This window comes from Crotalus tigris, unplaced genomic scaffold (assembly GCF_016545835.1).
Source record: "Crotalus tigris isolate CLP2741 ecotype Arizona unplaced genomic scaffold, ASM1654583v1 scf7180000018172.2679963, whole genome shotgun sequence".
NCBI lineage: Eukaryota > Metazoa > Chordata > Lepidosauria > Squamata > Viperidae > Crotalus > Crotalus tigris.
This window is the reverse complement of record NW_024096864.1, coordinates 2,162,616-2,188,991: the sequence shown is the minus strand read 5'-3', so window position 1 is coordinate 2,188,991 and position 26,376 is coordinate 2,162,616. Positions and strand designations below refer to the sequence as shown.

Sequence of the window (26,376 nt, the reverse complement as noted above, 5' to 3'; positions counted from 1 at the left end):
ACTGGAAGAGAGGATTGCTATGAACATAAATGTCTAAAAGCACTGAGTACTATTATTTTTAATTACTGGTCTGGATTATATATATATAAATAAATAAATAAATAAAAGAATAAAACACGATCACCGGGAGGGTTAAAGTAAGAATACTTTACTAAAAATGTACTTATACTAAAAAGTTGCCAAGCTTTCCCCCAGCGAAAGCTTGGCAACTTTTTAGTATAAGTATATTTTTAGTAAAGTATTCTTACTTTAACCCTCCCGGTGATCGTGTTTTATTCTTTTATTCATAATTATGCCTGGGAGTCACATTTTTACCAATATTCTTGAATACACACACACACACACGCACACACATATATATATACATACATACACATACATACATACAATATAAAAATGCTATAAAATAGCATTCCTAAATGAACACAATAACAAAACAAGCATAGGAGTAAAAACAGGAAACAGTGGCCTTGAAATTGTTATAAACAGAACAATTAAAAAGACCTTGATCACAATTGTTTAAAGTCATCGTCTTTATCTTCTTCTTTTTAAAAAAAAAAAATAGAACCATCAGTTTAACTGTTCACTAAAAATACATACCAACAATGCAATTTCAGTTTCAACATCCAATCCAATTTCAAAGTATAGTATTCCTTCCAGAATTGTATAATAGTTTCAACCCAACAAATTCATAATTCACATATCAAAATAACTGGATATGTGATGAACAGACTGCATTTCTCTGTCATAACTTTTGCTAGCGCATGCCTCATTATTGACAAAGAATATGCTGTGTACTCTCTAGTGTTTTGTAAGGTCAATGATGGAGTTTATAAGAGGGGAACTGTCAACTTTATTTTGCAAGAGTATTGAGCATTATTCTCACCACCCTACTAATGTGAGAAGCACCTTAGGCTTTGTTTCATATCTTCTGAACCTGAAAAACACCTTAGAATGAATAATTTATTTGGCAGCTCCTTCAGTTGTGACAATTTAAATACACATTCTAAATGTGTTGTGAGTTCACGTGGGCCCACAAATTCAACTGTGGGAATGGATCAGAAACCAAGCTACTGTACTTGGGAAGGAAAAAAAACCACATGATGTGCAATCAAAGCCCACCTTCTAAACTGAAAGATTTTCACTGTCCTAAAACGTCAACTTGGTTAGAGCATGGTGGAAAAAAACAAACTTTAAAACTGTCCTTAAAGTTGGCAGTTAAATAGTGCCCGGACTTGGGATTGGTTGAAACAAGTCAATGAGGTTGCATCCAAATGAAATTTAATTGCAATTAAGTCAAATTAAAACCTGTGCATAAGATTAATCCTCATTAATTTTCCCCTTCTTTCATATCGACATTGTGATTGGGGACTGATTTTTAGAGGAATTCCATGGGGCACAGTTCAATCTGGAAGTTTCAGATGGTGCCTCCCTGTTCTACAATTGCAGAATTGAAGTTCAGAAAAAGAGAGAAAGAAATACTGTATATCTTCCATGTGGCCTTCTCCTTGCAGTTCTCACATTCACAGCTTTTTAACAAATGGTGACTTTAACACAGAAGGAAGCAGAATGACAACCCACTACATCTATGTGCTGAAATGAAAACAAATAAACCTTTCTGTATTAATTTGCCATTTGGCTGATTGAGATTAAGAGCTTCTGCTGTGTTTTAAACAGGCTATTTACAATCTGTATGAATGGAAACCACCATTAATCTAATCCTGTTACCTAAGTAGCCATTAGAATGGGTTTCCAGTGGAAACAATAAGTACAGTGTTTTTAATCATCACTGTTATCTGTCTAAGGGTGCTGTATTGTCAGTTTGAAATACAGACTGTGCTCAAGATATACCAGGGCTCCAATAAGTCTGTGCATTATTAGCCCTTTTTTCCTCCACAGACCTACCCAGAACATACAAGTATTAAACAAAAAGAGATGACTCTGTGTAGGAGAAGGCTAAAACATATAAGGAACAGTTGCTGGAATTGGGTATGTCTAATTTAATGAGGAGAAGGATGAGAGGGGACATGATAGCAGTCTTCCAGTACTATTCTCCAAAGCACCTGAAGGCAGGACAAGAAGCAACGGATGGAAACTAATCAAGGAGAGAAGCAGCCTAGAACTAAGGAGAAACTTCCTGACAGTTAGAACAATTAACCAGTGGAACAACCTGCCTCCAGAAGTGGTAAATGCTCCAACACTGGAGGTTTTTAAGAAGAGATTGGACAGCCATTTGTCCAAAATGATATAGGGTGTCCTGATTGAGCAGGGGGTTGGACTAGATGACCTCCAAGGTCCCTTCGAACATTATTATTATTATTATTATCATCATCATCATCATCATCATCATCATCATCAAGGATAGGCAGAACCTTGTGGGTGGAGTCAAGAGAGGAATAAGCCTGGAGTCATTACATTCCCACAAGCAGCCCAAAGTCAAAACCCTCTTGAATTCCATTAACTCTTATCTAGTGCCAATTTAGTGCTGATCCCTGCCAGAAACCATCAGACAGCATCCTGCTTCTTATGAAAGAAACCATATTATATGGTTTTAAACTTTTGTGCTTCTAACTGTGCACCACTCAGAGTCACTCTCAGTGTGAGATAGATGGTACCTAAATTTGATAATCTGTTTAAAATTGAACCAAGAAGATAAGAAGTAAAAACGTAGGGCTTTTTTTAATGGAAATCCAGAAATGAAGCAGAAAGAGTACCTCAAACTAAACTGGGCAAACTCCATTCTTTTGATAAAATTCTGGTATGTAGCCAACTTGTTCTTATTATATTAGAGAGCCGTGTTTCCTGCATGCAATTAAAACATTTATGGACAAAAACACTTTGGGAACTCCCGAACAACGACTTGCCAAGACTTACTAGTAACCGACTTGGGGGAAAAGTATTATTTTTCATTAAAATGTAACAATTGTATTTCTACAGCTAAGGAACGCCTTCTGAAAAGATCTGAGAATTTTAGATTTGTATTAGAAATATAATTAGAAATTAGCCTTGGGGATAAAGGAAACAAAGATAAATGAACACTTTTAATAACTTGGCTAATATTTAAATCCTATAAAGGCAGAGAATATAAGAATCAGTGTATTTAAACTGTTTCATTTTCTTAAATTAATTTAAAGTGGATATATGTTTTCTAGCTATTCTCTTGATATCATTTTGTACAGACTCACTATATCAAAGAAGTTCACTTAAGCTGATCTGGAACAAAACAAGGCTACTGCATTTAATTTTCAGGATGTCTAGTGAGGATTTTTTTTTCTCCAAAAAGTGAGGCAATAGCAGAGGAGACAGATGAGATCAGGACTTACATCCCCAAGCAGGGGAAAAACAGGGGATCTGCATCCCAGATCTTACCTGGATAGCTTGCCTTCGGAAAACATGGGTGCTCCATCACTGGAGGTTTTTATGAAGAGACTGGACAGTCACTTGTCTGAAATGGTATAGGTTCTCCTGCTTGAGCAGGGGGCTGGACTAGAAGACCTCCAAGGTCCCTTCCAGATTCTATTCTATTCTGTTCTGTTCTATCTTCTCTTTTCTTATTCTGTCTTCTATTCTATGGTATCTTCTATTCTATTCTATTCTATTCTATTCTATTCTATTCTATTCTATTCTATTCTATTCTATTCTATTCTATTCTATTCTATTCTTATTCTATTTTCTATTCTATATTCTATTCTATTCTATTCTATATTCTATTCTATTCTATATTCTATTCTATTCTGTTCTATTTTATCTTCTCTTCTCTTTTCGTATTCTGTCTTCTATTCTATTGTATCTTCTATTCTATTCTTATTCTATTCTATTCTTATTCTATTTTCTATTCTTATTCTATTCTATTCTATATTCTATTCTATTCTATACTATATTCTATTCTATTTTCTACTATATTCTATATTCTATATTCTATATTCTATATTCTATCCTATCCTATCCTATCCTATCCTATCCTATCCTATCCTATCCTATCCTATCCTATCCTATTCTATTCTATTCTATTCTATTCTATTCTATTCTATTCTAATGATAATAGGTTAAGATCCAGAGTGCTGACAAGTTCAGAAGGCTAAAAATGAAAGCTTCTGTTATACCTTCTGAACTAATGCAGTTCGGTGGTTTAGGAGAGAATCTTGAACTCTGGGATTGAACGTTAGCCAATAGAGATGACTTTCTGTGGAAAGCAACATTCTGTTTCCTCTTGTGAGGAACTGCCAGAATCTTTGTCGCGTTGCTTGATTCACACTTCGCTTTCTCCTGGATCTTTTCGTGCATGAAACATTTTTACAGCTGATCTTTGAACTGTTGCTAGAACTCTGCTTCACACCTGGCTGGTAGTTGTTTGGCTAGAAGGGAAACAATTTTCTGCAAATGCCACAGTTTCTTAGTGGGGTGTAAGGGGAAAGCTAGTCAATGAAAGTTTTTTCCCTACACATTTCCATGAGCAACTTCACCCATTAAATGTTCTCTTTGCCATTATAGCTAAGTGACAGAAGCTCTGCAGAAATTATTTTTCACACGTATCTTCTTCTGACTTCTAAAGAAACAGGTTCACCCATCTTCTTTCCTCAACCTGTTCCACAACCATCTCGCCTTATGATTTGAATTCACAGGGATTTGATTTTCTTTTGGAAGTTAAAGCCAACCCCTTCCTCATCCACAATGATCAGACACACGTTTTATTTGAAGAAATATAGACAGCCAAGAGAGGAAACAAATGTTTCCAAAAGAAACTGACTTACTAAACTTACAAGGAAACTGTAGAGGGATTCTCAAGAACTCTTTTTCATGGCCCCCAAAACTGGAAGTAGAAACTGTGGGTACAAGTTGTAGTGACCTAGATTTTGTTAAAGTATAAAGAAAAAAAAAACTTTCTGACTGCAAGATCTGTATAACTGCGGATCATTTTATCTCTGGAGGCTGAGGGTTCTCTATTTCTGGAGAACTATAAGAAGCTAAATAGCCAACTTTGACTGATACTTTAATTGGTTTTCCTATACACTGCAGAGAGTCAGACTAGAAGATCTTTCTACTTCCTTCTAACTCTGCAATTCTGTGGTTCTACATCTGAGCTATTTCTCCCTCTTCTTAATGCCGTGTGAGTTCCAGATGCATAACCAGAAACTAAGCTGAGTTATAAGTGCCAGAAAGAGTAGGATAAAGTTTAGGCTGTTTTCCACATCTTCTCCATTTCCCTCACTGGCCTTGTTATCCTTTTCAGACTCGCAAACTGTTTGTGATGGCACCCACCACATCTTTTAGCTTTCAGAAGGACATGGATATGAAATCAGACAAAGTCCTTTCAAACAACTAAGCCAATTCCTCTACGGAGTTGTGTCATCTATGACACAGCGTCAGCTTACACAAGACTTTAGAGAGCTTCCTTCTCCTGCAGTATGAAAGGCTGAAAGTTCCAGCCAAGAAGACTTCAGGGAGCTGTTTGTGGTGCTGATGTCCCTGACTTTGCTTAAAGGCACTTAGTTTGATGTATCCCAAAGAGATTCAGCCTGACTACATCCACTGCCCCTTCTAGGCTGGAGACCTGAGAGAATAGTTTGACAGCCATGGAAATAATCATGCCCCATCTTCCAGAAATCAAGCTGTCTATTTAACTGCAGCTCTGAAACCTTTGTTTTCAGCGTGACAGAATTTAGTGTTCTTGATCCAGGCACAGTGCAAACCAAACTGAATAGAGCTAAATGTGCAGGCGGTGCAGAGAGTAGTGAGAATGGCTGAAAAGATCATTGGCAGTTCCCTCCCTCCCATCCAAGACATAGCACAGAAGCGTTGCTTGAGCAGGGTCCGCAAGATTGTCTGGGACACTACACAACCTCTTCATGACCTGTTTTCCTTGTTACCTTCTGGGAGGAGGGGGCTTCGTGGTATCCATAGCAGAACATCCAGATTCAGCCTAGTTTCATTCCATACAGAATTAAGCTGGTGAACTCTCAAGCTTCCTCTTTCTGTTATATATTCAAGAAGGATAGTATTTAATATTTATTTGCTATGTATATGTAGGGGTATGGGTCTATACATATGTTGTACATAGTATGTTTAGGGGTGTGTCATGTATGTGTTTCACTTTGAGAGGCAACTACATTTCATTTTTGATGTGTGCCGTTGTGCCCACATTAAAAAAAATGACAATAAAGGTTATCTTATCTTGAGCTACCCCAGTTTGGGTCAGGTACACCCAAATCTCACCTATGGTACAGTGGTCTCCTTCCCATCCAGGGCTGCATTCACATTTTCCATCTTTGCACTTTCCATGCTCCGTGCAGTGAGAATTACACGTCCGTTCTTCACAAGTGGGCCCTATCCAACCTTCTTCACATTGGCACACTCCTTTCACACAAACACCATGGGCGCCGCAATCCAATGTGCAGAGCTCTGTGAGAAATACAAAATAGGAGATCCAGTTATTTAAAGAAATATTTAAAATTGGGACTGCTTGATGTAATACCGAAGTTAAAGTGGTAGCTTAGAAACTAGAAGACGCTGAATTCTAATCCCACCTTAGCCACTGGATGACTTTGGGCCAGGCCCTCTCTCTCAGCCCAGTCCACAAGATTATTGTTGTGGGGAAAACAGGAGAAAGAAGGAGTAACAGGTATATTTACTACTTTAGAGTTATTTATGAAGTAATAAAAATATAATACATAAAATAATATTGAACATATCGACTCCTTGGGATAAGAAAAATAAGTATACGTTTCTGAAGTAGTTTCATTTAACCAGCCCTCTAGGAGGTCTATAGGTCAATTTAAACCTGTGCAGGATTCTCTGAATGACCAAAAATCAGCAAGTTATTATAGTTTATAATTCATACTTTGTATTAGGAAAAGAAAATCCTATTTCCTTAACATTTGCCTTATGTTTCCCCCCCCCTTCCCCTGCCTCAATGCAACTGTTTTTCTTCTATTAGACTTTAGGATTATCAGGAACAAAACTAATGTCACTATATTGAACTCTACACACCAGTCTTAAAATGTGAACACATTTTCATGTGCAGATTGTAAGAGAAGGAACAGGAATCACACATACTGGGCCTGACCTTGATCTCCATTTAGTCAAGTGTTGACAAAATGCATATCGGAATTGTATATAGAAGTTATTTCAGTAAATGTGAGTTGTATCCTAACAAACAGACAAGATGGAATACACATTCAACCATCTATGGGCACGGTCCAGTCAAAACCTGTCTCCCCAAGTTTTTAAAAACTAGGTGTAATGGAGTTACTAAAATCAGAATGGTGGTAAATGCCTGGTGTCCTAATCTTGAAGGAAAGAAATTTGGTCTAGTGGTTTAGGTACCAGGCTAGAAACCAGGAATCAGTTCTAGTTCTACCTTAGCCATGAAAGCCAGCTGGGTGACTTTGGGCCAATCATCAGGAGATGGTTAAGTTGTATTCCCACTTTAGGCGTCAAAGTGCCTGGATGAGTTTGGGTCAGTGCCTCTCAGCCCAATACACTTCACAGGGATATTGTGGGGAAAATAGGAAGAGAAAGGAATCTTAGGTATGTTTGTCACCCTGAATTATTTATAAAAATAATAATGGCGGGGTAAAACATATTTTAAAAAAATAAAGATTAACTTAAAAAGATTTGCAGATCCAGGGCTTTTTCAGAGCAACATTTCCTGCAGAAAAATCAGTGGGATATAAAACCCCTGTTACAATTTAAAAGGTGAAGCATAAATGTCTCCTCTATGTTCAAAAACCAATCTTGTTTTTGCCAACCTGGTGTAAGTCTAATCGCTGATCCTGAAATTTAATTTATTTTGCCTCTGGGAGGTCTACTCGGATCCCACTCTGTAGGGTTTCTCTTGGCGTTATTAGCATAGTAAAGAAGCCTTAATTGTTTGAGTGATTGATTATTCCATTAAAACTTTACAGTGATTAATCAATAGGGGGCAATTTGGTTTGGATGGCAGAGAGTTACGGGCCTTCCTGCTATACTTTTGAGACTATTCTTCTTTGTTGCTTTAAAGGGAACAAGCCACAATGCTTTAAAGACAACCTTCCCTTTTTAAAAAAAGGCACTGCCCACTGTTTAGGTTTTCCGTTACCTGAAAGAAAGGTGAATAGAGTTTTATTTTTGGTTTAAACTGATTAGGTTGCTACACTAAAACTTCTCGTGAGGGGGGCTGAGTCAGTGAATCCACTATTTTAATCAGCGAGAGCAAATGTTTAGTTGATTAACCAGCTGATTAAAGCTTAATGCATGCAATGTTAAATATAAAGTAAACAACTTTAAATAAGCTTCACCGCACAATTCAGCTTCATTTCCAGTAATTATCAAGTTTTTTTTTTAAAAAACAACAACTTTAAACTGTCAGAAAACTATGTTAAGATGCAGCTGAAACCACAAGCTAAAATAACATCTGTTAGTTTGAAGAGGCAGCTCCTAGCTCCTTCCCCTTCGCATCCAAAAAGGAGATCACAATTATATGTTCTCATTTGCATGAGCAAAGGAATCTCATATACAGACCTCTTTGTTGTTAAATGTTTCAGCAAAACCTGTTATCAGGTGCCGTATTTTTTTTTTTTAACAGGCAGAGCAATTGCAATTGCAAATGGCAAAAGTGGTAATGGTATTTCAGGTGCCTGACAGAGTTGTAACTTTCACCAGGGTTCATTTGAATTTTAAGGATCATAAGCAGCAACGTTAGTTCATGTTGAGAACTAGTGACATATCATAGTTCATGACATATCAAATGATATATATGGCAAGGGGTTGGACTAGAAGACCTTCAAGGTCCCTTCCAACTCTGTTATTCTATTCTATTCTTTTCTATTCTGTTCTATATTCTATTCTGTTCTATATTCTGTTCTGTTCTGTTCTATATTCCATTCCATTCCATTCCATTCTATTCTATTCTAAACAAGCCATTCAATTTCCTTTACTGTATATTCTATTCTCTATTCTATTCTATTGTGGCGCAGTGATTAGAATGCAGTATTGCAGTCAAACTCTGCCCACTGCCAGGAGTTTGAGCCTCACGGGGATCGAGGTTGACTCAGTCTTCATCCTTCTGAGGTCAGTAAAATGGGGACCCAGATTGTTGGGGGGAAAAGGCTCACTCTGTAAACAGCTTAGAGAGGCTGTAAAGCCCTATGAAGCAGTATCTAAGTCTTATTGCTGTTGCTATATCATCTATCTATCTATCCATCCATCCATCCATCCATCCATCATCCATCGCCAGCAATTTGATCCTGACCAGCTCAAGATTGACTCAGCCTTCCATCCTTCCGAGGTTGGTAAAATGAGGACCCAGATTGTTGGGGGCAATAGGCTGGCATTTGTAAATTACTTAGAGAGGGCTGTAAAGCAGTATATAAATGCTATTCTGTTTAGCAACAGAAATTCAGATCCCAATTATGGTTGCAAATCAAGGATTGTCTTCAGTCAAGTGAAGGAAGATTTTCACAAAGGACACCACCAATCTTAAGCATGAACTTTATTTGAAGTAACATAGACAGGACTAGGAATTCTCTTTTTAAAAAATGCATCCTAAATTAGTCATTTCTGTAAGAGTATTATACCCTCTTTATCATTCGAAACTTGAGGGAATGTATGCGGCGTATCCTGTTTCCTGACACAGAATGATTTCATGTTCTCTGGATTTCTAACTTGGTTATGTCAGCATGTTTGCTCTTGACTTGTAAGACCCTTTCCCTCCACCTGCTGCACTAAGATAATGCAAAATTTACTGTATTAACATATGAAGCATTGCTAGGCTCTGTTTCACTCTTGGCTGGCTGTTGCTTGGCTAAGAGGAAATACAGTAGCTGTAAATACAGTGATTTCTTTGTGTGAAAAAGGAGAAAAAAATACAGGATGAAAGCATTCTTCCCATTTCTTTCCATGAATACAATAACAGAATAACATAGTTGGAAGAGACCTTGGAGGTCATCTAGTCCAACCCCCTGCTCAAGCAGGAGACCCTATACTATTTCAGACAAATGATTGTCCAATCTCTTCTTAAAAGCTTCCAGTGATGGAGCACCCAGAATTTCTGGAGGCAAGTCATTCCACTAGTTAATCGTTCTCACTGTTAAAATATTTCTCCTCTGTTCTAGGTTGCTTCTCTCCTTGATCAGTTTCCATCCATCACTTCTTCTCCTGCCTTCCGGTGCTTTGGAGAATAGGATGACCCCCTCTTCTTTGTGGCAGCCCCTCAAATATTGGAACACTGCTATCATGTCACCCCTAGTCCTTCTTTTCACTAGACTAGACAAACCAAATTCCTGCAACTCTTCTTCATATGTTCTAATAATCCTTGTTGATCTTTTCTGCGCTCTTTCTAGATTCTCAATGTCTGTTTAATATATTTTGGTGACCAAAACTGAATGTTGTATTCCAAGTGTGAATACTGTATTAGAATATACAACCCGTTAAACATTCTCTTGTGCACAATAACTGTGAGACAGAAGCTCTGCAGAAATTATTTTCAGCAAATATCAATCTTTTTCTGACTTCTGAGGAAACAAATCCACTTTTCACTCCGCTATGTTTCCTGAACTCGTTCCACAGCTGTCTTGCACTGAATATTAAAATAGGATTTAGGCAACTTCTTAAATATTTGCCTCACTAAGTTTCTGGTAGAAATAACCAGAAGATGCCTTGCTCAACAAAATGTTTTGAAAGGTACCATTTGTACATATGAATGGTGTTATCATGACCTCTGAACGTGGAGAACATTAATCCAGAAATCCTCATTTATTTTGAATGCACTGAAAGAAAAGAGAGAGAAGGGTACAAGGCACCCAGGTGAGCAGATCTGATTTTACGACCATTTTTACGATGGCTGGTAAGTGAAACACATGATTGTTAAGTGAGTTGTGCAGTCATAAGTACAGCAAAAAACATCTCAACTTGCATTCACATGATCGTGGGATGCTGCAACCAGTTGTAAATAGGATCTGGTTGCCCAGCTCCTGAAATGTGTTTATGTGGGGACCATGGAGGATATTTTGTAATATTTTACAACTGCTGGAAGTGCTTTAAAGGCTGTAAAGGACCCTTCCCAAGGCCGTTGTATCTCTGAATAGTCATTAAATGACCCGTCAAAAGTTCAGGACTGCCTATACAATTGGCAACCCCACTCTCCGATTATTCCTTTCTCAATGACACCTGTCACTAAGAAATGCAGCTGTAGCCATTTTCCTTCTAGTGCTTATAGTAAGAACAAAAGCACAATGCAGGTAGATAGACCTCAAAGAAATTGGAGGGGAGAGAAAAGTCCCATGACTTTTTTCTCAGAATTGGGTCTTGTTTTAAATTTTATTTATTTATTTATTTATTTATTTATTTATTTATTTATTTATTTATGAGACTTATATACCGCTTTAAGTGCAAGCACTCTCTAAGCGGTGTACACCAGTAAGCAATGTATATATATATTTACATTGCCCCCAACAATCTGGGTCCTCATTTTACCTACCCCGGAAGGATGGAAGGCTGAGTCAACCTTGAGCTGGTGAGATTTGAACCGCTGACCTGCTAAACACAGTCAGCTAAAGTGGCCTGCAGTACTGCACTCTAACTGCTGCACCACCTCGGCTCTTTAAGAAGAATTGGTCCTTTTGGACCCCATCATTCTCTCAGTCGTGCCAGGTTCCATGGCCAAGTCTAACAGGAACTGTAGCAACCACGTTGTGGGTCCAGATTTCCTAAAGAACTTTCTCATCCCAGTGGGACTGACTCACCCAATCTGCACTAGCATGCTGCAGTTCCTGTCAGTAAAGGGATTTTGGCTGGTGGGGTCCAGGAAAAGAACCGTCTCTGCCATGGCTCCCGCCCTTTGGAAAATCTTGTCCCACAGGATGAGATCTGCTCCCATCCTCCTGACTTTCCGCAATGACCTGAAGATCTGGCTCTGCCAATCCCCCAACAGTGGGGGATTATTATACTAGAGGTGGTTGATGGACCAATAGAAGATGTCATTTCACCCCCTGTCCCATCCTGTTCCAGCCATAAATTTTACCATAATTTATATTTTTATTGCTACTAGATCCATCCGTCTATCCATCTATCTATCCCATAATTTTTAATCATAATTTATATGATTATGGGGAACAGGATAGCAATGTTCCAATATCTCAGGGGCTGCCCCAAAGAAGAGGGAGTCAAGCTATTCTCCAAAGCACCGGAAGGCAGGACAAGAAGCAACGGATGGAAACTAATCAAGGAGAGAAGCAACCTAGAACTAAGGAGAAACTTCCTGACAGTGAGAACAATTAATCAGTGGAACAGCCTGCCTCCAGAAGCGGTGAATGCTCCAACACTGGAAGTTTTTAAGAAGAGACTGGACAGCCATTTGTCTGAAATGGTGTAGGGCTTCCTGCCTGAGGAGGGGGTTGGACTAGATGACCTCCAAGGTCCCTTCCAACTCTATTATTATTATGATGATGATGATGGCATTTATTCCGCTGCATGATTTAAATGAAACCAACATAGATTTTTCTTTTCTTTTCCAAGAAGAGAAAGAAACCAAGATAGCTTAAGTTCAAACAGGAAAGTACAAAAACAGAATGTTCCATTGCCGCTCCATTATGATTTCATGTATATATTTGAATTTTGGAAGCTGATTAATTTTTATCACCGTGATAAATATTGATTCTGAAAAGTTCTTCCTTGATTTGTTCTGTTCTTTTTTCAAAAAGAGACAACTGAACCTACGTTAATTTAAGCAGCATTAAGAATTCACTTTGGATCCTTCATTTTAATTACTTAAACCAACACAGCTCTCTAAGGTATTTCTCCCCTTAATAACTTCTGACTTGTGCAATATATGGAAAGTAAAATTAATGCTAAATATTTTATAATCCATACATAAGAATCTCGCTCTACCAAAACATTTCCTAAACTACATTTTTCTCTACATTACATTCATAACGTTAGTCATTGCCGAGTTAATTTATGCATCATTGTACTGAGATAGGAAATGGTGTCCTCCAACATTTTCCATGCTATCTCCATTTTGGTTATCTGCTGTGTCATTGTCTGCAGTAGACATAGAACCTGAGGTTGTACATATGTGCTTTTATATGAATAAATTTTGGAGAACAGTACTGGCTATCTGTCTTGCATGTCTTGTGCTTCATTGCCCGGATGCATACAAGATTCTGACTTCGTATGAGTGAAAATGAGCCAATACTGAAGACGTATAAATCCAAAGACAAAAATTTATATTCTGACATTCATCCATTCAGAGTAGTTGCTCTGAATCAATCCTGAATCCTGAATCAATCTGGACTATAGGTAACTCACAATACCAAGAAATATTTTTTACCCTTGTGTCAGAGGCACCAAGGGTGCTTCTGGGTTGAAAGGATTAGCTGGTGACATCACCATTGCTCTGGGGATGCCCAGTTGTGGCTCTTTTTATGTCCCTGGGCAGGAGCTGGAGTGAAGGGCAGAACCCCACCCCACAACAACATTTGGGTCTCAAACATGGACTTGCTAACCTCCTGCTCAGCATTCAATCACTTCATGTTATGGTTCCGGCTAATGAAACACTTCAAAGAACTTCCAGGCATCGATTTTCCTAAAAGTCATTTATTGTTACAAAATGTCGGCACAGGCATAACGAAGGTATGCCAAGATCTAAATCAGTGCTTCTCAACGTTTGTATGACGGCGACCCCCGTCACACAAACGTCCTGTGCATGTGCGACGCCGCACGCATGGGGGCGCCCCCCCTGCGCGGCACGCATGCACGGCGCCACCCCATGCGCGATGCGCATGCGCAGCGACGCCCACGCGTGGTGCGCGTGCACGACGCCCCATGCGTGATGCGCATGCGCGGCGGTGCCCCATGCGTGATGGTGCCCCATGCGCGGCGCGCATGCGCGGCGGCACCCCCATACGCGGCGCACATGCACGGGGCTGCCCCCATGCACGATGCGTGTGCACGGCGCTGCCCCCATGCGCAGCATGCATGCGCAGCGGCGCCCCCATGCACGGTGCACGTGCACGGCGCCGCCCCCATGCGCGGCGCGCGTGCACGGCACCGCGAAAAATGGCGGATCGCCACCTTTGGCGACCCCCGAAAAATGGTCGATCGACCCCAAATGCGGTCACGACCCGTAGGTTGAGAACCGCTGATCTAAATTCTCTTCCCCTGAGTAATTAAATTATCAGCATGTTCCCTCCCTAAATTAGCTGTCATATATCACGTTATCCAATTAGTGCGAAGGTCAAAGGTTTCCTTCCTCTCTCTTTCCTGGGCTTTTCCCTCCACCCTCTTCTGCTCTGCATTAACTCTAAAAATACCAGACAGTTCTGCGTATTGTCAAAGCAAGAATATACAATATTTGCAGCATTGACACTTCAGCTATCATGCTTCTACAAGCCAACATTTTAAAAAATAACAAATAAACAGATACCAGATCCAAGTCAATAAAGAAAACTCACATATACAAAGAACCAAAAAATATTTATAGCTCAGGGTTGAAATGAGAGGTCCCTGGTGCTCTCAGAGCTTGATTGTTTTCTTGTAGATGTTTCATTACCCAAACTAGGGAACATCATCAGTGCTAGTGCTAAGCATCAGCTGTCAGAGAGCACTAAGGACCCCTCACTCACACATACACCAAACAGAGGCTACAATCACTCCATCCCATAGTTTGGGAGAAGAGCCGGGTTTTTAAGGTCCTCTGAAACACCATCAGAGTGGGAAAGACTTGGATTTCAAGGAGAACTTCATTCTCAGGAACTTAGAGACAGTGAGAGAAATTTTGCTAGTGCAGAAGAGAAAGTAATAGCAAGAGCACTTAGACTTATATAATACTTCACAGTGGTTTACAGCCCTGTCTAAGCAGTTCACAGAGTCAACACATTATCCCCAACCATCTGGGTCCTCATTTACCGACCTCAGAAGGATGGAAGGCTGAGTCAACCTTGAGCTGGTTGGGATCGAACTCCTGGCAATGGAATGATAGATAGATAGATAGATAGATAGATAGATAGATAGATAGATAGATAGATAGATAGATGACAGACAGACGGAGCAACAGCACTTAGACTTACAGTATATACCGCTCCACAGTGCTTTGCAGCCCTCTCTAAGCAGTTTACAGAATCAGCTTCTTGCTCCCAAAATCTGTGTCCTCATTTTACCGACCTCGGAATGATGGAAGGCTGAGTCAACCTTGAGCTGGTCAGGATTGAACTGCCAACAGCCAGGAGTCAACAGAATTAGTCTGCAGTACTGCATTCTAACCACTGCACTATTAGTAAATTCCTTTTGCGGTTCCCTTTATTTTTCACATCCAGAATCAAATCATCAAACTTTCTTTGAAAGTTGATTATGAAGATGATACATCAGTAACACACATATTCAGACGACAATACTCTTCTTTATTCAAAAGTAAACTGTTTTAATGCATTTGAGGGGTCAGAGTCAAGACACCTTACCGGATGAGCAGTCAGAGCCTGTCCACTTTGGGTCACAACTGCACAGCCCTGTCTCCAAGACAAAAGTGCCGTGGCCAGAACACTGTTCTTGACAGATGGGAAGTGATGTTTCACAGTTGACTCCGCCCCAGCCCATGGAGCAATGGCATTCTCCTTGGACACAGACTCCATGCCCAGAACACATAGGATCTAAGCAGTCCTCTGGAAGATGAAACAGGGAAGCAAGGACATGAAATAGCCCACAGAAATCAAGCAAAAATATCCTTACATTTTCAAGGAATAAGGTTTGAAGACAAACACACCTTTCCTTTTAAGCTTCAAATTGTCAAACTCTAAGTCAGGGGTCTTCAAACTTGGCCCTTTTATGATTTGTGGATTTCAACTCCCAGAAGGCTGAGGAATTCTGGGAGTTGAAGTCCACAAGTCATAAAAGGGCCAAGTTTGAAGACCCCTGCTCTAAGTCAAACTATCTTACAACTAAGGAACGGAAGAAGGACCTCAGGGAAAGAGAACTTTCATAGCGTGGGAGAACTAAGCTGATCTTGAAAGATATTTTGGAAGTCAACTCTCATCAACCCTACCCAGTTGGGTGGATCTGAAGGAACTACAACAGCTTCTAAGACTTCTGACGCCTTTTACCCAACTATCAGTCAAAACACAGCCAGAAAATTAGTTTCTCCTTTGCTAGAAGTCAGACCAAGAGGAATTTTAACAATCATACAGTTTGGGAACCAACATGCTTAATTCCCGAATAAGTAATGGCTCCATACTGGCTATATTCACCTCATGGTGAGGTGGGCAGCAAATCAATTTAATACATAAATAAATATTGCTTCTATTTTAATCTGCTAATTCCGAGGCTCTGAATACAAATATTTTTTTTGCACCCTACGTATGGGGAATGGGTGTTTAATGTTCTTCCCTTTAAGAACAAGAAAAAGAGGCAGAGGCAATCCTTGACCAAACAACAGTTTGTTTGGTGACCGTTCAAAGTTACAATGGCATTGAAAAGAGTGACTTATGACCGCTTTTCACATTTACGACCATTGCAGCATCCCTGTGGTCATGTGATCCAAATTCAGGTACTTGGCAACTGGTTCACATTTATGACGGTTGCAGTGTCCCAGGGTCATGTGATCCGCTTTTGTGACCTTCTGATAAGCAAAGTCAAACAGGGAAAGTCAGATTCACTTAACAACTGGGCTTACTAACTTAACAACTGCAGGGATTCACTTAACCACTCTGGCAAAAAAAAAAAAAAGTCGGGACAAAACTCACCTAACAAATGTTTCGCTTTGCAACATAAATTCTGGGCTCAATTGTCATCGTAAGTTGAGGACTACCTGTAGAGCAGAGGTCCCCAGCCTTTTGGGCACCAGGGACCGGTTCCGTGGAGAGAGGTTTTTCCATGGACCGGAGGGTGTGTGGTTTTGGGTGCTGCCTGCATCCCACGGATGGGGCTTTGCTTGTTTGTGCGAACTGGTTGCTGGCATGCCACGGCCCTGTACCAGTCCATGGACTGGGGGGTTCGGGACCCCTGCCGTAGAGCATTCCACGAGACAATCTTTCGCACACCCCTTTCAGCATGCATGCAGTGCGATGGCTTTTTAAGTACTGAACTTTTTGACACTTTGAAAACAGTATTCCAGGAACAAAACAAAAAAAAAGAGAGACCCACCTTCTTCGCATATTTCTCCTTTATAACCGGGGACACAAATGCAAATTCCCATGATACATGTGCCGTGCCCAAAGCAGGTGGGGTCAATGCACTGCTCCTCTGGGACATCGCATTCGGCTCCCTTCCACCCATTGCGACAAACACAGTGACCCTGTTCATATTCCCCGTTTCCACTGCATAAAACTGGGCAGGAATCTGTGGAAGGAAGAGGCAACTTGGTGTCAACCATCTGCATCAGATCATGTTCTCATCCAAGAAGCTTCTGCGGTTCTAACTTTCGCAGAGAAGTGAAATGTTTTCAAAGGGGGGGGGAGGGGAAACCCAAGGAAGTCCAGTTGCCTTTTGGAGAAAAAAAGCATCATTGGGATGGGGGAGAATCTCGACAGACAGGTAGGCATGTTTGTATATTTGGGTTCAGTTTCAAATCCGTACCTCGTGCGCAATCAGGACCAAGGAATCCTGGGAAACAGTGACAGTGGCCAGAAATACATTCTCCATTTCCGTTGCAGTTAGTAGAACAGTCATCCATGACTTCTGTTCAGAGAAAGACCAAAACAAAAGAAGAAGAAGAAGGAGGAGGAGGAGGAGGAGGAGGAGGCGGAGGAGAAAGAGAAGGAGAAGAAATGTACACTTGGTATGAAAACTACTTTTTCAAACAAGGCACAGCACACCACACAATCCTTTGGCAGGGGATGACAGTGACTAGTCCCATTCCTAGCACTCAGCATCATCGTAAATTAAGGTATCTCTCCAACAATGTGAATATATTGCCTCAACATATAACGCCTCAGTTGTCTCAGCCATTAATTTTCCCAGTTTTAATTCTAACCTAACTTCGGCCCTCACTCCCTATTTAAGAGGTCCCTAAAGGGGCATGCTTAAGTGTCCTGGTGCACCTATCATCCCTATCACATTTTGATTTTCTTATTTTCTTTCTTCGAAGCTGTAATTTTGTTTCACCAATAAAAATAAAATAAACAAACAAATATTGCCCGAGTTTGCATATTTGCAATGGAGCATGCCAATGGGCTCTGTGTGTATGTGTACGTGTGTGTGTGTTTTTCTCATCTGGTTCTTTCTGTTAAGGGAAATGGCAAACCACCCAGAACTGATCTGTGCAACATGGGTTGAGTAATCCTGCAGGGACTTATTGTAGCTTCTACTACTCCAGGGGTCTGCAAACCTGGCCCTTTTATGACTTGTGGACTTCAATTCTCAGAATTCTTCAGCCAGGCACGCTGGCTGAGGAATTCTGGGAGTTGGTCCACAAGTCTTAAATTCGCCAAGTTTGAAGACTTCTGAGGTAGAGCATACAGCATTACTGGGGTCCTTTACAAGCCAGAATCATAAACCAAGATTTCTTGGAGAATGAATTCTGCTTGGTGTGGGAGCCAGAAGCCATGTTTCTTAGATACAGTTGACATTTTAAGCAACCTTGTTCATGGAAAATGCAGAGAACTGAGAACTGAAGCTTCCCATTTCATCTGAATGTATTCTACTGCGTTTGCAACCGAGCATTCCTATTAAATTAATCTTAAACTCCACGGTACTGAAACCACCAGAAAAATTTCAATGTTCCTGCGCTACTATATAACTACATTTCAGAATTCCACGTTCCCAACAAATCTGGAAAGAAATCCAAAATGTGAGTGGCAGGTGGACTCTTTTTCTATGAAAAAGTATCTGAGTTTATATATCATGCTAGGCCATTTCAATTTTTTTTTTAAAAAAAAAATCTGGCTTAGTCAAGGTATAAATCCTTGCCAATTGCAATTATTCATACTAACCTTGTTTATATAAACTGATTCAGAGCCTTTCCCAACCTAATAAACCCCAAATATGTGGAGCTGATGAAATAACAATCACAGATACATCACTGTAGGTGCTGGGGCACACTGTAGGTGCTGAGACCCTACTGCCTCCATCAAATCTAAGAGAAAAAAAAATGTATGAACTATCTCTTACCAATTGCTGTTGTTAACATAAGCACTTGCTCCACCTTCTTGCCATCGTTGTAAAATGCCATGTGCCAGGCTCCTTGGTCCATATATTCTATGAAACCAGTTTCTTGCATGGACATTAAAATTAGATTTCTGGGCCCCTGGTGAAATTCTTCAGAATGTCTTGGTTCCTGTTTAATTAGCTGTTTTCCATCCATTAGTTTTACAAAGTCGAACTGAAAGAGCGCAGATTACAGAAATGATCAAATGAATTCTCACTGCCTTTCATCTCAGAAGAAGCTTTTATTTATTTATATTCCATTCCTTTTCTCCTTGACACGGAGAGCAGCGCGTTGTCTCTTCAAAGTTAGTTCCAAAAACCAAGTTAAACTTGGTTTAAGTTCACTGATTCCTTCCATGACCATTAAAAAGGGGCTGGGTTTAGTGCTTTGTGAATTAGATACAAATGTCCTGACTGTGATTGAAGTATAGATGTATTTGAACAAATATTTTAATCAGTTGGCAGATTTGGGTACAAAGCATTATCCTCCAGCAGAAAATACAGACCTTCTGATTTGGACACCAATAAAGGTTTTTGCTCTATATTCAACATAGCACTAGCACTTAAACTTACAGTATGTACCACTTCACAGTGCTTTACAGCCCTCTCTAAGCAGTTTACAGAGTCAGCCATATTGCCCCCGCCAATCTGGGTCCTCATTTTACTGACCTTGGGAGGATGGAAGGCTGAGTCAATCTTGAACTGATCAGGATCGAACTCCTGGCAGTGGGCAGAGTTACCAGGGGTCTTCTTTTATCTAATCCTAATATTCTGCTCTCTATATATACCGTAGGAATTCTAGGCAGACCTTCATTTATCCAGTCTTGAAGAAGTTTTCCAACATGGAGTGTGATTTGTATTTATGTTACTTCTTTCAAACCAGAACTCAAAAATATCCTCCCATATTGTCCAGTTTTGTACTACCATCTGTACAATATTTCGCACCCTGAATTAAGTTTGGGCACATTTACTAATCACTTTTACTAACACTGTTTTTATTTTATTATGTTCTCCTTTATTTTTAGATCTCATTTACTCATTGTATTTCTCTTTTACTGTATACAACAATTCTACCATTAGATATTTTACTGTATAGCTGACCATTTATTCAGGGACCTTTCAAAGTTATGACAGTGATGAACAAATAGTAGTTGCAACCAATTCTTGAAATTCTGATCCCAGCAGTGTTCCCACGATCACGTGATAAAAATTTGGGTGCTGGATGACCAGCCTTTCATTTATAATTGGTTTTAATGTCTCTTTATGTTTTAACTGTACTGCATATGTAACTGTAAGCAGCCCAGAGTTATCCTATGGTGAGATGGGTAGCCAGTAAAAGAAGTTTTGTTTTCTCCTGCTAGTGCAAGGATAGTCTGCAGACCATGGAGAAGGGAATGGTCTGACAAGACACACTTCGTTTTGATGACAGTTGAAGCAGGAGTGGAAGCTACCTGGGCAAAGTTGGTGGCAGATCAGGAAGTACTGTTCAGGGTGATGGTGGCTCTGGTGGAATCAGATGGATGAGGGCTTCCTAAAAGTGCAGGACATACTCTGCAGCTCAGGTTGGAAAGGCTTTTGGAAAACCAACCTGTGGGTTTCATCATTGGAGGCTCGTAACAAGAGCCTGGACAACCACTTGTCTGAAATGGTATAGGGCAGTGGTGGCGAGCCTATGGCATGCGTACCAGAGGTGGCACTCAGAGTCGCCCCACCCCCACCTCCCCCATGGCCCCCTCCTCACTAGCAGCCCCCCAGAGGAAAGTTGCCCCCAAGTGCAGTCCGCATGGAGCAGCGCAGCCAAGAACATGGCAGCCGGGCAATGGGGACAAGACTCCGCCCTCACGCCCTGTCATGCACAGATGATACTGTGGGGCACGGCCAGAGAGTGTGGCTGCCATGGCGCTGCTGGGCCACCTGGGTGATCTGTGGCAGGCCGTGGAGTCAGTGGATGACCCTGTGGATGGGTGAGGAAGGGCAGGCTGGGGCGGAGTGGGGGGTGGAGTAAGGGCAGGCGGGGGTGGGGGGTGGGGCTGGTTTTCGGGCACTCGGTCTCTAAAAGGTTCACCATCCCTGGTATAGGGTCTCCTGCTTGAGCTTCCAAGGTCCCTTCCAGATCTATTCTGTACAGTAAAGTTTCAAAGAGCTTCAGTGAGAAGTGGACGGGAGTCCAATACTAACAAGACCTGCAGGTCTTCTGCTCACTTGGCCCAACCTTATTCCTGCAAAGACTCACGAAGGTCCAGCAGCTTCCAGCTCACTGAAGCTTGCTGTTTGGTTCAGAAATTCCCATTCCCCTTAAGGGTTAAAACCTAAGAACTACCTGTATATGGCCTTAGGACTGTGATAAACCACTTTGATTTGCTCCCTTATCTTAGAAGGAAGTAAAGCCCTGAACTTTCCATGCTGAAGGCTTTCGGTTCAAGAACATCATGGAAACTTTGCATTTCTCTTTGAGAAACTGTAGTCCAGAAAAGACATCAGAGAGTGCAACAGCCAGATGTTAATTGGTAAATATTGCTTGCATAACAATCCATGACCAAAATTCCACAACACTTATGGAACACTGGACTGCTTATCATTTCATCCAAAGGGCTGGGATGAAGGGAAAAGTGAGAGGAATTAGCAAAGACAATTTACAATGTCCCCCATTTTTGTTTCATTTGTTGCTTTTCTAAAAATAGATTAAGTCAAGCAGAAGCTTTGCCTCCTCTGTTACTTGCTAACTCAGAAATGAAACATGGAAAGCCGTGCCATATCATTTTAAAATCATATTTGGGGAAACTTGCACAAAGCTGGTATGCGGTTAAATGTTCCCTGATCACTGTTGTCATTCCATGGCTTTTGTAAGAACAAAAGCATTGCCAATTAACAATTTCCACCAAGTGATTTTTCCCATACGCACAGACTATTCAAAAGGCAGAAGAGCATATTGTCGTGGAGAAGCAGCTGGGGGGACAAAATGGAAACTATTTATTTATGAAGACACAAAAATAAATGTGTATGTTCAGCGAAGACAGTTCCCTCAGAGAGTTCAAATCTAAAGACGGGTATGAATCTTTATCCTTTATTGCTAAAGAAAACAACAAAGGCGAATCTCTTTTTCTGTTCAGTGCTATGAGATATTCCTTCAAAAAGCTGTCAAAAGGTGTTAATTAAATGAGGATGATTCACTGTCTGGAAAAGATTTATACACCAACAAAAGACAACAGTCAGGTTGTAGATGCTTCTGGGATGGTTTGCAATTCACCCCAGCAGGTAGTAATAACTATGATAAGGTATTCTAAATATGGGGGCAACATTTTGTTTCTTTAGACTTTTCTCTAGATTAGCGATAGACTAATGCAACCTAGAAGCAACCTAGAACTACGGAGAAATTTCCTGACAGTGAGAACAATTAATCAGTGGAACAGCCTGCCTCCAGAAGCAGTAAATGCTCCAACATTGGAAGTTTTTAAGACGAGACTGGACAGCCATTTGTCCGAAATGGTGTAGGGTTTCCTGCCTGAGCAGGGGGTTGGACTAGATGACCTCCAAGGTCCCTTCCAACTTTACTACTATTACTAATTACTATGGCTAATCTAGAGAAAAGAAGGGCTAGGGATGACATGATAGCAGTATTTCAGTATTTGAGGGGCTGACCCAAAGAAGAGGGGGGTCAAATTATTCTCCAAGGCAGCAGAGGGCAGGACAAGAAACAATGGATGGAAACTAATTAAGGAGAGAAGGAACCTGGAATCAAGGAGAAACTTCCTGACAGTGAGAACAATTAACCAGGGAACAACTTGCCTCCAGAAGTTGTGACTGCTCCATCACTGGAGGTTTTTTAAGAAGAAACTGGACAGCTACTTGCCTGAAATGGTGTAAGGCAGTGATGGCGAACCTTTTAGAGACCGAGTGCCTAAACTGCAACCCCAAACCCACTTATGCATCGTCGGGTGCTGGGTGGGTGTGGCCTATTGGGTGGGCATGGCTACGGTAGTAACGGCAGACTGGGTGGGACTAAAAAGTTCAATCAATCAATTCCAACTTTGCAAGATCTTTTTTTTCCCCACAAGGTGAAATTGACTGATTGAACCTTTTTTTTTTTTAACACGGCGGCGGAAGCCTAAAGCAAAAAGGTTTTATAAAACCCAGCTGAAGGCCTAGGACTGGGGCGACGGCGCGCATGCCCACCGAGAGGGCTCTGAGTGCCGCCTCTGGCACCCGCGCCATAGGTTCGCCACCACTGGTATAGGGTCTCCTGCTTGAGCAGGGGGTTGGACTAGAAGACCTCCAAGGTCCCTTCCAGCTCTATTCTGAATTGAAATTCAAAATCAAACGACTATCTACTGTTACAATAAAATTATAGTTGGAACATTTCCTCCGTTTCATGGCGCTGGCAAAATTCTTCCCCCCGCCCTCTGCATGCTTACATAAAATGAAGAAAAATTCTTAATTGCTAGGTAAGAAGAATTTTTTTTAAAAAAGACCCCCATTAGTTCAGAAGACAGTGAAAAGCAAGGTTGTTCTTGAATGAGCCATTTAAGAGTGAACCCCACTCTCTTTTCGGAGAGAGCACAATGTGCTGTGAAATAGCTAGCTTTTTAAAAACGTAAGAGAAAATTAAAATACCTGGGTGTGAGTGGGAGGAATATTGCGTCTGCCATAAATCCCAAGCAGAGAATCCTTTGCCAGAGAGACATTAAATTTCAAGTACAACGGATGATGGATCGTGATCTGGAACCGCCAAAAGAGGCCTGGCGGGATGGTCTGCATCACCTGATCTCCAATTTCAATTTCTCCCGTGTCTATGGCCTGTCCTTTCTGAAATACTATATCTCCAAAAAAAAAAAAAAAGGGCAAAAGAGGAAAATTACGAAGAGAACATGCTTTTCAAAGGCATTTATAAAGTGAGCAGCCTGCAATTCAAGACAAATTTGCTTCTGAAGGGAAAACGCACTGGAAGCATATCCTATGAAACCCCAGGTAGCTGGAGGAATCTTTGGGGCCCGAAGAAGCAGTCCCAAACCTTTGCGGCTGGGCAACCCGGCTGGGGTGGGGAAAAGAGGGGAACCTGGCTATGCGAGCGGTGGGCCGGTGTGCACAGGTGCGCACACAGCTCCACTCACGCAAGAGAGAAGAGAAGCCTTTGGGGTGCCACGCGTGGGAGTGGAGTGGACCTCCGGGTGCCAGGTCTGCCTCTTGTGTGGCCCGTTTCCGATTAGGCCATGTCTCGCTGTGGGCCACAGCCCAGGGACTGGGGACCCTAATGGATAGCTTTGAATATTATCGGTGCTTGGAAAGAGAAGATCCTTAAAGGAGAATAACATCTCCTTTACATCTTTGGTGCTCTCTGAGCTTGGTTGTTTTCTTGCAGACGTTTCATTACCCAACTAGGTAACATCATCAGACTGATGATACTAGATGATGCTAGACTGATGATACTAGATAGTTTGAGTACTGAAGTGTCTGCAAGAAAACAACCAAACTCAGGGAGCAGCAAACATAAGATCGTGTATTGCACAAATGGACCTCTTTCTTTCTTTCTTTCTTTCTTTCTTTCTTTCTTTCTTTCTTTCTTTCTTTCTTTCTTTCTTTCTTTCTTTCTTTCTTTTTCTTTCTTTCTTTTTCTCTTTTTTCCTTTCCTTCCTTCCTTTCTTCTTTCTTTTTCTTTCTTTCTCTTCTTTCGTTTCCTTCTCTCTCTCTCTCTCTCTCTCTCCTTTCTTTTTTTTCATTCCTGGGCAAAAGTCTCATTTCACAACAGCACAGCTGAGCTAGCATTGGGAGTTCTGACATTACTCCATAGAGATTAAACAAGAACAAAGGATTTTTAGCACTACATAGGTGTTAATCACTTCATTGGGCTCCACAAATGCCTTCTTATTTATATATTTAACACATTTCTATAATGCTTCTCATACCCACACATCTCTAAGCTTTATACTTCTTTTCCTCCACATCACACTCTTGACCCAGCTTGGTTCTGGGGTTATTTGTTTCTTTTTGAAACAAAAAGAAGCAAAGAAAAAAAGGAAAAAAGAGGGAGAAAGGGATTGAACACATCCATTGATTAATATTGTAAATAAACAAAGAAGATACATTTTGGGAAACAATTTGTTTTTTTTTTATTCCTTGGGCATAATTAGCAACCTGCAAAATATAGGCTCTTCTAATTTCTCGTCTCAAAATCAGAGTTTGGCAGCTTTAGGGCATTTCCTGGGGAATGTTGCTTCTGCTAAAGTAGCAGAGAAGTGGGAAGTGATGGTAGGGAAGGAACTTGCACATAAACAGAGAGCAAACCCTACTGATGATGTTATCTAGCTGGGTAATGAAACCTCTGCAGGAAAATAACTAAGCTCAGAGAACACCAAGGACCCCATAGAAGGAACCATTTATACTGTTGTCATGTACAACTCTTCACAACCCCGCGGACCTCAGTATCCCAGGCTCCCTTGTCCTCCCCTCTTCCAGAGCTTGCCCAAATTTATGTTCGTTGCACCAATGATACTATCTAACCATCTCATCCTCTGCCGTCCCCTTGTCCTTTTGCCTTCCATCTTCTCCAGCATCTTCCCCATCTTTCTTCTCATTTGGTGGCCAAAGCATTTGAGCTTCAGTTTCAAAATCTGTCCTTCCAAAGCAGTGTTTCTCAACCTTGACCATTTTAAGGCATGTGGACTTCAACTCCCAGAATTCCACAGCCAGCAATGCTGGCTGTGGAATTCTGGGAGTTGAAGTCCACATGCCTTAAAATGGTCAAGGTTGAGAAACACTGTTCCAAAGGTTTGGTTTCTTTTAGGATAACTATTTATGAGCACAGAACAAAGATTAGTTCAAGCACCTAAGTTGTGTAGATACATTTAGGTGGCTGAATTTAAGGTCCAAAAGAATTGGCTAAGCCCATCTCTTTTAGGCTGTTGCTTATTTTTAAGAGTAGCAGCTTGTAAACCGTTTCTTTTTCTCCTAAGCGCTGCCTGAAATTACTTCGGGGTTTCTCTTCAGAGAATTTAATCTGGAAGATGACAAGACTTTTCAGATATTGTCTGAAACTGTTTATAAGCCTATGCCCAATAGGCCAAGTGGATATTTAAAAACATTTTCCTGACATTGACACAGCGTCGTTATCATACTGATTATACTGTCTGGGTACAAAGCAGGAACTCTAAAGTCAAAGCCATATTTTTAAATCGAATGTAACGTCGGTCCAGGTGGATGGCTTTTAAATGGGATGGTAGCTGTTTTGTCATTTTTCAAAAAGGGCACAACCCAGTCTTCAGGGAAATGAAT

The 26,376-nt window shown here is 40.8% G+C and overlaps 1 protein-coding gene across 5 annotated transcripts in view; it reads right to left on the bottom strand.

Moving 5' to 3' along the window:
• TENM1 (teneurin transmembrane protein 1) overlaps nt 1-26,376 on the bottom strand; it is a 324,284-nt gene that overhangs the window by 89,123 nt on the left and 208,785 nt on the right. For 4 of the 5 annotated variants that reach the window (XM_039348752.1, XM_039348748.1, XM_039348751.1 and 1 more), the window contains exons 7-12: nt 23,722-23,927; nt 19,075-19,285; nt 17,542-17,643; nt 17,110-17,304; nt 15,432-15,632; nt 6,214-6,399 (exon numbers count right to left, since the gene is read on the bottom strand). In XM_039348752.1, the coding sequence (XP_039204686.1) occupies nt 6,214-6,399; nt 15,432-15,632; nt 17,110-17,304; nt 17,542-17,643; nt 19,075-19,285; nt 23,722-23,927 (1,101 nt within the window). The remainder of the gene's footprint in view (nt 1-6,213; nt 6,400-15,431; nt 15,633-17,109; nt 17,305-17,541; nt 17,644-19,074; nt 19,286-23,721; nt 23,928-26,376) is intronic. The other variant, XM_039348750.1, reaches the window with a different exon arrangement.